General features: G+C 31.8%; 1 protein-coding gene across 5 annotated transcripts in view; it reads right to left on the bottom strand.

The window, feature by feature from the left end:
• The window catches only part of M7bp (Myosin-7a binding protein), a 114,264-nt gene that overhangs the window by 42,036 nt on the left and 58,057 nt on the right, over positions 1 to 14,171 (bottom strand). For 4 of the 5 annotated variants that reach the window (XR_010309275.1, XM_064216235.1, XM_064216219.1 and 1 more), the window contains exons 3-6: positions 13,693 to 13,809; positions 13,136 to 13,236; positions 12,432 to 12,578; positions 11,925 to 12,008 (exon numbers count right to left, since the gene is read on the bottom strand). Coding sequence is in view for 4 of the 5 variants with exons in the window: in XM_064216235.1 (XP_064072305.1) it covers positions 11,925 to 12,008; positions 12,432 to 12,578; positions 13,136 to 13,236; positions 13,693 to 13,809 (449 nt within the window). In the remaining variant the exon portion in view is untranslated. The remainder of the gene's footprint in view (positions 1 to 11,924; positions 12,009 to 12,431; positions 12,579 to 13,135; positions 13,237 to 13,692; positions 13,810 to 14,171) is intronic. The other variant, XM_064216225.1, reaches the window with a different exon arrangement.

The raw sequence follows: 14,171 nt of genomic DNA, 5'->3' as shown, positions 1-14,171 counted from the left end.
CGTACTAATTAAATTGTTATATCCCACTACTGGGCAAAAGTCTTCGTCCCTGTGAGGTAGAACATATGCTATAGTCTATTCTATCACGCTACTCTTGTCGTTGAAGATATTCTACCGCCAAATAACAGTACACTGTATTGTTGTGTTCCGGTTAGAAGGGTGAGTGAGCCAGTGTAATCACAGGCACAAGGGACATAACATCTTAGTTCCCAAGGTTGGTGGCGCATAGGTGATGTAAGGAATGGTTAATATTTCTTACAACGCCTTTGTCTATGGGCGGTGGTAACCACTTACCATCAGGTGGCCCATATGCTCGTCCGCCAACCAATGCCATTAAAAAAAAAAAAGTATTAAACTTATTTACAATGAACCCAATGTCATATGTATTGCTATTTAGAAGTTTCTTAAATACTTAATATTAAATTGTTAGTAAACATATTAAAGAATATACATTAGTTCGTGTTCAAAAGATACTTTTAAAAATAATGAATTTACGCAAAGTTTGTAATCAAATAAAATATCAAGCAACGTATTAAATTAACCCAAAGTTTGTTATTTAATTTCGAACTAAATTTAATGAGATAATTATTCAAATTGAGTAATTTAAACAGCGATCAGTATGTATAATTATAATGTCATATACTTTTACATTATTTCGCAGGTTACGCAACCGATTCGCTCGGGGCGAGTAACCTCAAGAGATAATTTAGACGGCCTACTGTCACACTGTCGTGTAATCGTAGCTTTGGAAGTGTAAAAAAACATATTAGCATTTGTAATCCATATAAGTTTATGTAACTATTTTGTAAGTTTTAGGAATATATTTAGGCTGTTCTTTGATAATGGACAACCATACTGTATTGATTGATGTTATTTAGATCAGGATTAATGTAAATTAAGTTTTTGTCTTGTGTACTAAAAACATGACATTATTAAGTAGAAGTATTGAAATATTTAAAATACTGAGTACATACCAAAACCATAAGGGCGAAACGGACATTCAGTCATTATAACACAATGTATGCACACAATTATTGTTTGTCTTTTTAAATACGTGAGTGTGTGCGGCTCGAAATTCTTTAATTATTTATGATAAGCACAATGGGCGAGTTGAAGAAATTGTGTTATTTGTCTTGCAATAAATATATATAAATAAAAAAATAATAATGGTAGAATAGATCGATTATTTATTGCAGTAGCATTGTGGTATGATGATTAGACTTAGTAACAAGCTGTAGTTATGTTTTGATATTGACTGGCGGCCCGCTGTCGATACGCATAGATGTTTTTAACTACGCAACGGATTTTAATGTGATTTTCATCAATAAAACACTAATCCAAGAAGAAGTTTCACATATATAGTACATGCATATTATAGCAGAGAATCGTCGAGTATTTCAACATTGCTAGCCGGATATAATTTTTTTTTTCTTTATATGTTATTTTTTTTTTAATCTGAAAGTTGTATACAGACACTTATTATATCCGAGTAAGGTCAGGACGGGTAGCTAGTATTAATTGCAATGATAAAAAAATATCTCCATTTTAAATAAACGAGTAGTTGAAAAAAATCGCAAACACAATATAACTGTATATTAAGTATGTATTATATAAGACGTGTACAGTCTTGTAAGAACCTGCCGGTAGGTCAAGTTCTTACAAAACTAAAGTTTACATATATTATATGAAGATATTTCACGGTCTATATGTTTATATGCTAAACTTGAAATGCGAGTGAAAATTATAATAATTAATTGCTAGTTTCATATGTTTTACTATTCACTTTATAATGTCAAAATGATTTTATAAATAATCATTGCCGATAATATAATATAATATTCCCTATATAAAAAAAAACTTGATATTTCCTAAACTAAAAAATATAGATTTCAATAGTATCAGAATTTAAACAATATCAAGTTATTTTTTTAAAAGGTGTTTTTTAGTCATTTGTAATTGATTTAAAATTTTTAATTAATTTTAATTCAATATTTTAACGTATTTAAGTCGACAATTAATTGTATTTAAAATCAAATTTTTTTGTTTAATGCTAATACAAAAAACAATTTGGTCAATATATTGCAATAATTATACTAACCGGTGTAAACTGGATTTTATGAAAAACATCATGGAAAATACTAGAAAATCTGAAGCTATTAATTAATCATACAGTTTTTAAATATAAGTGACCCAGGATTTAAACAACTTTTCGTCACTTGTTTTATTAATACGCGTTTTTTCGAAAGTAATTCTCACGTTACATAACGATGTGATATAAGGTTATTTTTAAAGTATTCACGCAAGTTGTAATTTAATGCAGCCTTATATTTTGAAGGGCGGTGTTGTGTTACGAGTTTGGCACTTGTCGGGTTCGAGGTACTTTGTTTAATAAATAAAAAACATAGGAAAATAACATGCCAGTGTAAATTGATAACGATAATAAATAACCTTAGTTTCCAATGCTATCCGCTCATTGGCAAGATATCGGGGACGATTTTCTCGTGACTACACATGTACTAGGCTTCGCTTGTGTGTGTGTGTGTTTTTAACAATGGCAGGACGGTCAAATGGGTCACTTGAGAGTTCATCACTGCCCACAGATATTGACGTTAAAAAATTAACAGTTCCTTACATCGCCAATGCACCACAAACCATTGGAACTAAGGGGGAATACTTTAAAGGGATGGTAAATCAACCAATGCTGTGTCTTCTCTTGAATTTAAAATTTTCAAAATTAAGGATGACAATAAAAAACTCAGAAGCACCCGCTGAGATGTGTGATTTTTCTGGTATCTGTCGGCCTTAGGAAAATCTATGTCCGTGAACGACACTTATCGATAGGACGCCCACATGTTATTGAATGTTTCTGCTGATAAGTGTTGTCTTCAATCGATTTCTTCACGATTTATTTTACTTATAATTTTTTTTAAATTAATTATTACTAGTTATGGAAATATAACCGTACGATATACAGTAGCTGGTGAAGAACTATATTTTGTGATGTGTCATTTAAGTGTAAGGGATGAGCTAAAATCGGGTTCCATCACAGGACTATTATTGTAAAAAACAGAATTGTAAATCTATTTATTTGAAAAGAGCAACTATGCGAGTTTCTTGCCGTTTCTTCTCGCCGGAAGCTGCTTTCCGAAACGGTGGTAGTATTTAAAATCGACGATAACAAAACGCTTCATTGTGAAGTTTATTTGAATAAAATTGATTTGATTTGTTAGATAATTGCCTTTTCTTTCTCTTTCTAGGTATTCCATTTTCGGGAACATTACCCCTATATATCTGATTGGGCACGATTCTTTTAGTGAATATTTAAAGTATTAAATTATTTTAAGGTATATAACAATTCTGGATGTTGATATGTCATTGGTTCTCTTAAACGTCTGAACCGATTTTGATGAACTTTTTATGTGTTTGCTTTGGATAAAATCAGTAGGTGTTACTGCGATTGACAAGTAAATAAAATCTTAATTCTTATTTCACCCGGACGAAGTCGGGACGGACTCGAATATAAAATTGATTAATTCAACATAAATACGTTCTCGTGTTTCGTGATAAGTTATTTTAGAATGTTTTTTTTTTTATATTGCGATGTAAAATATACGCAATAGCCCTAAAATGAATTCCAGTTACCTGCTTATACGTAACCCGTCATCAGCAGCAAGAAAAGTACGTAAATTGCACGCACCTGTGCGTGCTCACTGATTCAGTTGTTTGTGCAATTATGAATGTAATGTTATATAATTATGTTATTGTTGCGATCGTTAAATTATTATATTGTTAATTAGCTCGAAAGCTATAATCGATCATTAATATATCAAATCAAATCAAATCAGATATACTTTATTCAAGTAGGCCTTTACAAGCTCTTTTGAGTCGTCATTTAACAAACTATATTAAATGACCGGCAAGAAACTCATTAGTTACTCTTTTTCAATTTCAGTTAAAAAAAATAAATAAAAAAAAAGTATTCATCTTGTTTCTGACAGGTGTAATGAGTTGACCGCGCAGCGCATACACAATGCGAGTCACAAGCTGAGCGGGAGTGGTCTAAGTTAGGATATTACTAAAAACTTTTTACTTTGAACTTTTTGATTTAGTAATAATAAATAAATAATAAATAAATATTGGACAACATCACATACATTACTCTGTTCCCAATGTAAGTAGCTAAAGCACTTGTGTTATGGAAAATCAGAAGTAACGACGGTACCACAAACACCCACACCCAAGACAACATAGAAAACTAATCAACTTTTTCTACATCGACTCGGCCGGGGATCGAACCCGGGACCTCGGGGTGGCGTACCCATGAAAACCGGTGTACACACTACTCGACCACGGAGGTCGTCAATTTTAGGTAATTAGGTCGTTTATTTGTTAACGTGGTGTGAGGGCTTTGCGCTAACCCGCCTGGGTACCTAAGTACCGCCCATTTATAATATGTATATTCTACTGCTAAACGATAATACTTCATATTTTTGTGTTTCGGTTTGTGTGTAACTAGAGATACAACGATCATCTTAGTTCCCAAAGTTGGTGTCGCATTGACAATGTGTGGAATCGTTAATATTTCTTACAGCGCCAATGTTTATGAGGCAATTTGCCTACCATTAGTTGACCCATTTGCCTGTCCACATACCGATTTTACAAAAGTATTACTACCGCCGGACTGATTTTGCCCACGGCAGTCATTTTGAAGGGAAAATAGAATAGAATAGGACATACATACATCTCTATCTATTGCTTGACTATCAATATCCGATGAGACAGCGAATCCGACCCGATAGGAGTGCCAGGGGACATCAAAATTTTTGATTATTTATGTTTGGAAGTGAGATGAGCCCAGGCCCAAACAAGATTACATTGGTTCACAATGGAATTCAGCAGTGCAAAGATGGAGATTGGTTGGCGTATAAACTCATGCTATATTTAAAAAGACTTATAGTCGTTTGTTCTGTGCCAGAATTCTTTCCGTTAGAGAATTAGAGAGAGCTCAGATACTGTGGCTGACTGCGCTTAGTTTGACATTATCTCCATCACTTACTATTAACAAACAGACGAGACAACATGATTACTATCTATTCAATATTAACAAAAATGAAGCGCTGTAACGCTTAAATGCGACGGTTAAATAACTAGATGATTTATAGTGATATCCAATTGACATGAAACATGACCAAAACAGTATTGTTCGCCAATTTATATTATACTAGAGATTGACTTCTTCTGGAACTGGTATTTTAATAAATCCACTTTAATCTTGGAAATAATTCTAATCTTGTACTTTACACCAAACTGTTTTTCTTAATAAGACATTTTTGATGGAGCAATGCCCATTAATCTTACCCAACTATAACCAATCGTGGAAGGTAATGATTTATTTGTCTGTAAACATATTATAAGACTTAAAAGAGAGAAAATTTATCTGGGTAGGTACCACAAAATTCTTCATCATATATACGACAAGCAATACTTTGTAGTTCCCAAGGTTAGACGTGTGTATTTGTGTGTGTGCGTGAGCGCGCGCGTTTCTCTCTCTCTGTGTGTGTGTGTTAGATTTGGCTGAATTTCATCATGTAATATGAAAATTTTATTCTCAATAAAATAATCACATGAAAACTGGCGATGAACGATGGCGCTTGTCCAGCTTCATATCAGTGATCTTGGTTCACATTTTGTTGCTCAATATACTCTTGACAACAAATGAAATAAACATATGAAATAAACTTATCACTAAAAATGTAGCCGTGATATTCTCCAGTAGATCATGTTAAAAAAATATTGTTACGTAGTCGATTGCGATGGTGAATGATGATATAATGTCATTTATACCAAGGTCGCAAGTTCAAACCAACGTTTTTTTCACGTTCTTAATTCGTGTTTACATTTTTCGTGGTGAATATGAAATCAAATCAAGAAGGTTTTGCCCATTAGTGGTACATTAACGCACTTTTTATATACGTTTGTTTTATTGTGTATGTAATGTGATTACATTATGAGATTTCGTTCAATTTAATTGGACAAAGATTCAAATAATATTTCCATATTTACAAATATCTACTTATTTGATTACTATTGTTATCGTATAAAAAACTTTTTTTTTTACGTCAATGAAAAATATATGTATCTAATATTATTACAAATGTTCTTCTCAATCGGTGACAATAACGGTAGTAAGTATTAACAATAGCAGAACAGTATTTATTCGCTTAACTAACAATTTTGGTTTCAAACTATTAAAATTGGTGACCAAAAGATTATTGGAAAATTTCATTTCGCCTTTTTTATAAGTAGGTTTACTAAAAGTATTTCTACGATTTAAAGTCAGACAAAATAAAGCCGTAAATAAGAAACCTGTGTACACGTTTCTGTCGTGAAATTTCATTTTCATTCCTATATCTATGTATAATTAGATTAAATTTTATAGATTTTGAAGTTATGTTTTAAAATATCGGTCTCGATTTAAACTTTTTTTAAAAGCCATTAAAATGTTCATTTTTATTGCCACATACTAGTTTCAAGAGATTTGATTACCATTTAAATTTTATGGCCTTTTTTAAACCCTGAAGAGATGTTAACAGAAAATGCCTGCAATAATTATGAAGCGAATAAAAACAGATGCACCATAGTGCATAATCATAATCATAATTACCATTATTTTTCAGTTATAAGAAACAGTGTTCTGAACGCATAATTAAATCTCATAATAGCGTTAAATGTAGTTCAATTGGTTTACTAAAAGTTCTTTATAAGTTTTTATGTTAAATTAATTAATAATCATATATATTTTGTAAATAAAAATATTATTTTGTATAAAAATTCAAACTTACTCGTATAATGTTTTTACAGTTTATAATATTTTAAAATCCAATGCCACGCTGTAATAATCTTTTGACAGTTAATAATTTGTTTTTAAAAAATGTTTTTTTATTAAATAGGCAAGCATCTTAACGCACACTGCCAATACTAAACAGTCGCCGTTCTCAAGAATATTAACACTGACTCTTAGTGCGGTTGCGTAAAATTATTTTTCTTTTTGAAAACAACTAGTGTTTTTTAATTATCTATAACAATATGCGCCTAGTCCTGTTACTTTTCTTTTTTTGATTTCGCGGTCTCACGCTCGGCTGGACATAATAAAAAACCTGATATTACTTATTGCTCCAGGTAAGTTCGACGCGGGAAAATATTTTTATAGTTTTTATGCGATAATGAATTGAACCTATACGAGTTTTTATTAATTATTTTTTAGTCACTGCACGGTAACTCTAATATTTTCTTTGCGATTCAAGTGTACTGAACAGATTTAGTATTAGTTTTCATTTTATATTAGATGTATATATTCATTAAATGAATATTAGCAAATATAAGACAATTTTGGTTTAATTGATGCTATTATATTTACTATGTATAATTGTAAAAAAATGAAATACCTATATACTCATGTTTACATAAACATAAAAAATAAATATACAATTACCAGCGCGAATGAAGCGTTACGATGCTCATGTGCATTAGCATGGAAATCATATGTTTTTACTATAGATCTTATATCTTACACGTTAAGATTCAAAGTATATTAAAATTTTCAAATACAGTTTTTGATCGGATATGAATTATAGGCAATAAGTTCCATAAAGGTCAACGTAGGTTGTAGACCGCGCCTGCGTAATTTTTTATTGTTCTACATTTCATTGCAAAAAGTTTCTATATAAAATCAATGTATATGTGGTTTTGCTTCTCTGAGATATAATTTGTCGTGAGAATTATTTTAAATGGCCAAGTCATGACCGCGAGATGGCGGCAACTTGGCAAGCATTATTTCCACGAAATAACGATTGTGTTTTCTTTGAGTTTGTGTGATTTTATCAAACAACAACAAAAATATAATTTCGTAAGTAATGATCTAGATTAGATCATTTTTTATTATTAAAAAAAACTTACATTTTTTATGTAGTATTTAATATGTATTTTTTTATTAATTAGGTTAGGACGGTCAAATGAGGCACCGGATGGTTAGTGGTCACCACCGCCCATAGACTAAGGCTGTAAAAAATATTAACCATTGGTTACATCGCCAATGCGCCACCAGCCTTGTGAACTGAGCTGTTATCTCCCTTGTGCCTGTAAAAATTTCATGTTTTTTCACCTTTTATTTATAATCAGTGATGGCGAATTTGCATTCGCTTTTGACTTTGTATTCGTTTTTTTTACTGCACTTTAATGTGCCGTGCTCTCCATCTGATTTTGTTTTATTATTATACTATTAACAGTCTGTAAATTTCCCACTGCTGGGCTAAGGCCTCCTCTCCCGTTGAGGAGAAGGTATGGAGCATATTCCACCACGCTGCTCCAATGCGGGTTGGTGGAATACACATGTGGCAGAATTTCGTTGAAATTAGACACATGCAGGTTTCCTCACGATGTTTTCCTTCACCGCCGAGCACGATATAAATTATAAACACAAATTAAGCACATGAAAATTCATTCATTTTCATTGGTGCTTGCCTGGGTTAAAACCCGAAATCATCGGTTAAGATGCACACGTTCTAACCACAGGGCCATCTCGGCTTTTATTTTATAATCTGAAATAATTATGAGGAAAAATGTTTTATTTTAATCGAAGAAATTGTTCTTTTGCGGTTTAAGTATAAGTACTGGAAATAATTATAAATCATAACAGTTTCGTTGAAAATAATAAAATTAATTACAATTCATGGGTCAAGAACTAAGTAAATTGCTTTAATTATTATTTAATTATATTAAAGTGTTTTAAACAATGGGCTTAAAAAACGTTATTTCGATGTATTTATTTTAAAATAAATAGCATTAATTAATCTATAAATTTTACAGTCAAGTAGACAGGTGAACGTAGGATTTAAAAAAGCTAAAATTTTTATATCCTTGTCAGATGTCCGACTTTGAGGAAAAATCTTTTCATGATCAGGTTGAAATTCGAAAATCAAAATCATAATTAAAATATATTTAGGAGATTCCTTTAACTATACAACTGGCTGGAATGAATAAAATAAAAAAAAGAGAACAAAAGCGCGCGAAACCGTATCAAGCTGTCATTACTTTGGCTTTTTAGGCGCGGACAGTAAGGTCAATATTGGCGCGACTTGTAATTTGTTAAAAGTGTTATTTGTGTTTTTATTTGGATTTGTAAGCTCAACTGAGTAAGTAATTTACTTCAATATGTATGATTTGGTGATTTATTTATGTTAAGATACATTCGAAGTTAGAACTGTTTGGTTTGTTAGTAAATTGTTTAAACTAACTTACATTCTTGTCTTTTTTTATCTATTTCACTTTTGTATGCTAAATATATATTTTTTTCAAGTTGGCTTTGACAAGCACTTTTGAATTGTCATTTTACAGAACTGTGTTAAAAGCTACCACCGTTTCGGAATGTAGATTCTACTGAGTAGAACAAGTAAGAAACTTGTACTTGTGAAACAGTAGTTACTATTTTCGAACATTTCCAACATTGACGACCTCCGTGGTCGTGTACACCGGTTTTCATGGATACGCCACTCCGACGTCCCGGGTTCGATTCCCGGCCGAATCGATGTAGAAAAAGTTGATTAGTTTTCTATGTTGTCTTGGGTCTGAGTGTATGTGGTACCGTCGTTACTTCTGATTTTCCATAACACAAGTGCTTTAGCTACTTACATGGGATCAGAGTAATGTATGTGATGTTGTCCAATATATTTATATTTATTTACATTATTTTAAAATACAAAGTTATTCCAGTTTTTTTATATATATTAGCTCTTTTTGACTGATAATTAAACATATATTTTTTTTATATAAATGTACGTACTCAGCTACAGTTCATTAATATCATATCTACTACAACGCCATCTACTCTATTGATGAAATATAATTTTTTTTTTTAATATATAATAAGTATTCAGGCGGGCAAAAGGCCCAAATGATGGTAAGTGTTCACGACCGCCCATAGACATTGGCACCAGCCTTGGCAGTGAAATGTTATGTCCCTTGTGCCTTTAGTTACACTGGCTCACTCAGTCTTTAAACCGGAACGCAATAATAATTGCTGCTTGGTGGTAAAATATATAATGAGTGGGTGGTACCCACCCAGACGGACTTGCACAACGCGCTACCAATCAATCAAAATCAAAATATACTTTATTCAAGTAAGCTTTTACAAGCACTTTTGAATCGTCATTTAACAAACTATATTAAGTGAAGCTACCACTAAAGTGATGCAGTCTTTATTTAATTTACATATGAATTGATTAACATTTAATTAAAACTCATATCGAACTCTTTTAAATAATGCAATAATGAATATTTTAGGGGTCTAATATAATTATTTTAAACGGTATGTATTACAATTTTGCTTAACAAATAGTAAAAAATATAATCTTCGTGACGGGCACGGTGACCAACATCTAAGACTAACCAACTCTGCTGGCGCATCACATTGTCTTGGACATGCTATAACGTTGCTGTTGCTGTTTCAAACGAAGAAGGATTAACGCGCTTTCTGAGGCAAGGGAGTGTTATGAATGCTACCTTAACTTTACTTAAGGACAACCTTATAATTTTTACTTTAACTTCTATCCAGGTCGAGCCAAAAGAGTTATCGGAATCCAGATATCACAATATATAATAACAATATACAAGCTTTAGGACTGACGAGGTTCCTCAATATATAAGCGTTCGAATAATTACGCGTACGAATTAAAAAAAGGAACAGATAATACTTTGAAACCAAACATCGGTACGTTTGCTGCGAGTGATGTCACGTAAGTGCATTGACGTCATTATAAGCAAGTTCTTATGAAAAACGATGGCAAAAAAACACAATAACGTTACTGCGAAGGTCGTTGAGGCTTTTAACCTCTAACTTATGTCAGTATACTCGATCTTTAAATTATTGGAAATATTTAATTATGGTAAGCAAATAATATATATATTTTTACTATTGAATATTCTGTGGTAATACTATAATTAAATTATAGTACCTAATGTACGTTGATCAGAGCCGTGATGACCCAGTGGTTAGAAGAAATAAATCTTAACTGATGATTCTGAATTCAAAACGGGGCAAGAACTACTGAATTTTCTTGTACTTCATTTGTTTATAATTCATTTCGTGCTCGGTGGTGAAGATAAACATTGTAAGGTATGCGGCGGATGAGAACCTCCCACGTGTATCCACCACACCACTATTACTTTTACTTTACTTTTTAATACATTTTTTTTAAGTACACGTAAATCATTCAATAAATTATTATTCAGGATTATTAAAATAAAAACTTTTTAAATATAACAAAATGCAAATCTGGTAACATAAGATATTGGTATTCGAAAATATCAGGCGCTACATTATCAAAAGAAAAAGGATTAAAAAATAAGAACTAATTGTTACGAAACTGATTCCTTAATATAGTAATTACTAAAGAGTTTTGATTAATTCCTGTGAATATTAAGCTCAATAAAAAGTGCAACTTTACAGTACAGTGCTGTGCAAGACATGCTGCATATAAACATATTATATAATCTTGTTAAAAAGTTTACAAATTAAAAAAAAATATTGTTCCATTTCTATGCGAAAGATATTATTGAAAAACAACTCATAAATAAGTAGATCATTCATAATTTATTTGGTAATAATTGTTCGTTTTTCATATTATAATTCGATTATAAGCATATACATATAATAAATCATTAATTCTGCATATTATGACTATCTAATGTAAGTTACGCGTGCTATTATTGCAATTTGCGTGTATTTGTCTCTATTAACGCAATTTGCGTGCGCTTGGACTTTAGTAATCCAATCAGCGTATACTAGAACTCTAACTACTATACATGGAAGCGTGTACTCAAGAAAATATGTGCAATTGTATCTCGTTTTTCAGTGCATGCTAGCTTACATTTTAGCGCGTCGCGAAGCGCGTTGGTTAAGGCGGCGAGAGTGTCGCGTAGAGCTTCATGATGTCTCTCGAACATGCTCATATCTATGTAATTTTTGTTTTTGTTACTGTTTTTTTTAGTATATTTTACTTGTAATTTCACCTTACTTCGCAGGATGGTCCGTTAGTATTAAAGAAAGTTGTAAAACCAATTTGTAAAAACTTACCTTGTCCGTCCTATAAATACTGAGAACAGTTATGCTCTAAGATTTTGTGTAAATATTTACATACATAATTTTTTTTAAATAGATTATTTAGAACAATATGTCCAAAATCACATTTCATATACGAGGACATGAATTTTGAATCACGAGGCAAGCAAATTAATACCTTACACATCAGTGCAAAAAGTATGCATTTGAATGCTAACATTTTGAAAACGTCAATACAATATTTATTTTTAAAATATTCTGTCCCTAAAAATACAATATAGCTTTGTATTATATATGACAGTTTATTGATACTCACAAGCAGGATGGGTGTAAAGCGGTGAGACTCTGGTTCCCTCTAGTGGACCGCCAGCGAGTCGCGATGAAATCGCCTCCAGAAATTCTCTCACATTGTTTAGGTCACCTCTCGTTTCTCCTGAGCTGGAACCCTCGCATTCTTCCTCCTCTGCAATTTCAATCGTCAATACTAATATAACCGGTTTGTTTTCTTTGTGCCGAGATGGCTTAGTACATATTAGTGGATCTTAGGTAATAGAGAACATCGTGGGCGTATATACATTTAAGTATTACGTATTTGACATGTGTTTAATTTATATTTATAGTTCATCTCGTATGTTAGTGTGACAGTGATGGAAAACATCGTGCAAAATGCCTTTGAAAACAGAAGAATCACTCAAAATTGTAACACTTTTTCTTTTCAATAAAGTTATTATTATTATAGTTTATTGTATTCGAAACGTAATCGTTGCCGTTCAGTCGTATTTCTATTTTACAAACGCAACGATCCACGAACGACATAAATAAATAGATTTGGTATCAGATACTATTAAGCCGAGAACATTTATTATAACAATAAAGGTCGTAGTTGGATCGGAGGAGGCCACCTTTTTCCTAGCTATGGGCATTTAAGTTATCTTGTACTTGAATTTTCAATTATTTTATCTTCTGTTAATCTAGTAACTATATACAGATATTTACAAATGTACAAATATATTATCTCACCAATTTGTTCCAGTCTGTCTGTACTAAAAGACCACGGCATAAGGCTGATAGCTCGTTGTACTTGCCGCAAAAACCACGCACCTGATTCGAATTTATTGGATCTGTAATGAAAATAACTTGTCAAGTACAGAAAAGTCGAATCCAACGAAAATTACTTTCATAAATGCCCCTGTGGAAAAAATAAGGCAATATTATTCTTGCTGCAAAATTTGCTTTTTGTTGAACATTTATTTTTATGAAACAGGAATTATTTTTATTTACACACACACACAAAACAAATAAATAATTTTGCCATCGAATTAACGCGATTGATATTTAATGGGATTACGGATTCGTGAAAAATTGGCGTTTTTAAATTGAAATAGACGTCGTTATCAGAATTTTGGAAACAAAGTTAAAGTGGATACAAGTTAAGTGGATTAGCGTTGTATTATAAAGAGTGATGATTTGTTTGTAGTAAAGTTCACAAGTGAAATAGAATGGAAATATTTTAACCAATGTTTTGGACTTCGATTGGAAAAGGCTTTACATTACAGTGGACATAATATGTAGCTTACTGGTAATTTTGACAGATGCAAGGCACTGCACCCCCGAGCTGGTCACCACCGCATATAACACATATGTGATTGTCATTCGATCTTATGCATGACCGATTTGTTTCCCTTCGTTCGTCTCTGTAATAAAAAAAAAAGAAGTTAAATCTAAAGTTTATGCAACCCTAGGTATTCAAACTCAATTGAGCTGATATTTTGCACATAGTTTTGGTATAGTGACAATTGAAATTTTGGTATCGTTAACATTGATAAAATATTGTATTATTAATACTAGGATAATTATATATTTCCGTATAGATAGAAGAATAGAATTTAACCAGAAATCTTTTATATATTATTTTTTGTGTAATTTTGTTATACCTATATCACGCCTCACATAATAATTACTCGTCTCACGGCAGCGGCCGATCGAAAATAATAAAAACGAAACAATTAACTTTTATCTCATCGTATAAGAAAAAAAAATAATAAAATCATTCTCG

The sequence above is a fragment of the Vanessa tameamea genome, chromosome 2 (genome assembly GCF_037043105.1).
Source record: "Vanessa tameamea isolate UH-Manoa-2023 chromosome 2, ilVanTame1 primary haplotype, whole genome shotgun sequence".
Classification (NCBI taxonomy): Eukaryota; Metazoa; Arthropoda; class Insecta; order Lepidoptera; family Nymphalidae; genus Vanessa; species Vanessa tameamea.
The sequence above is the reverse complement of the archived record's forward strand: the minus strand, read 5'-3'. Positions and strand labels throughout refer to the sequence as shown.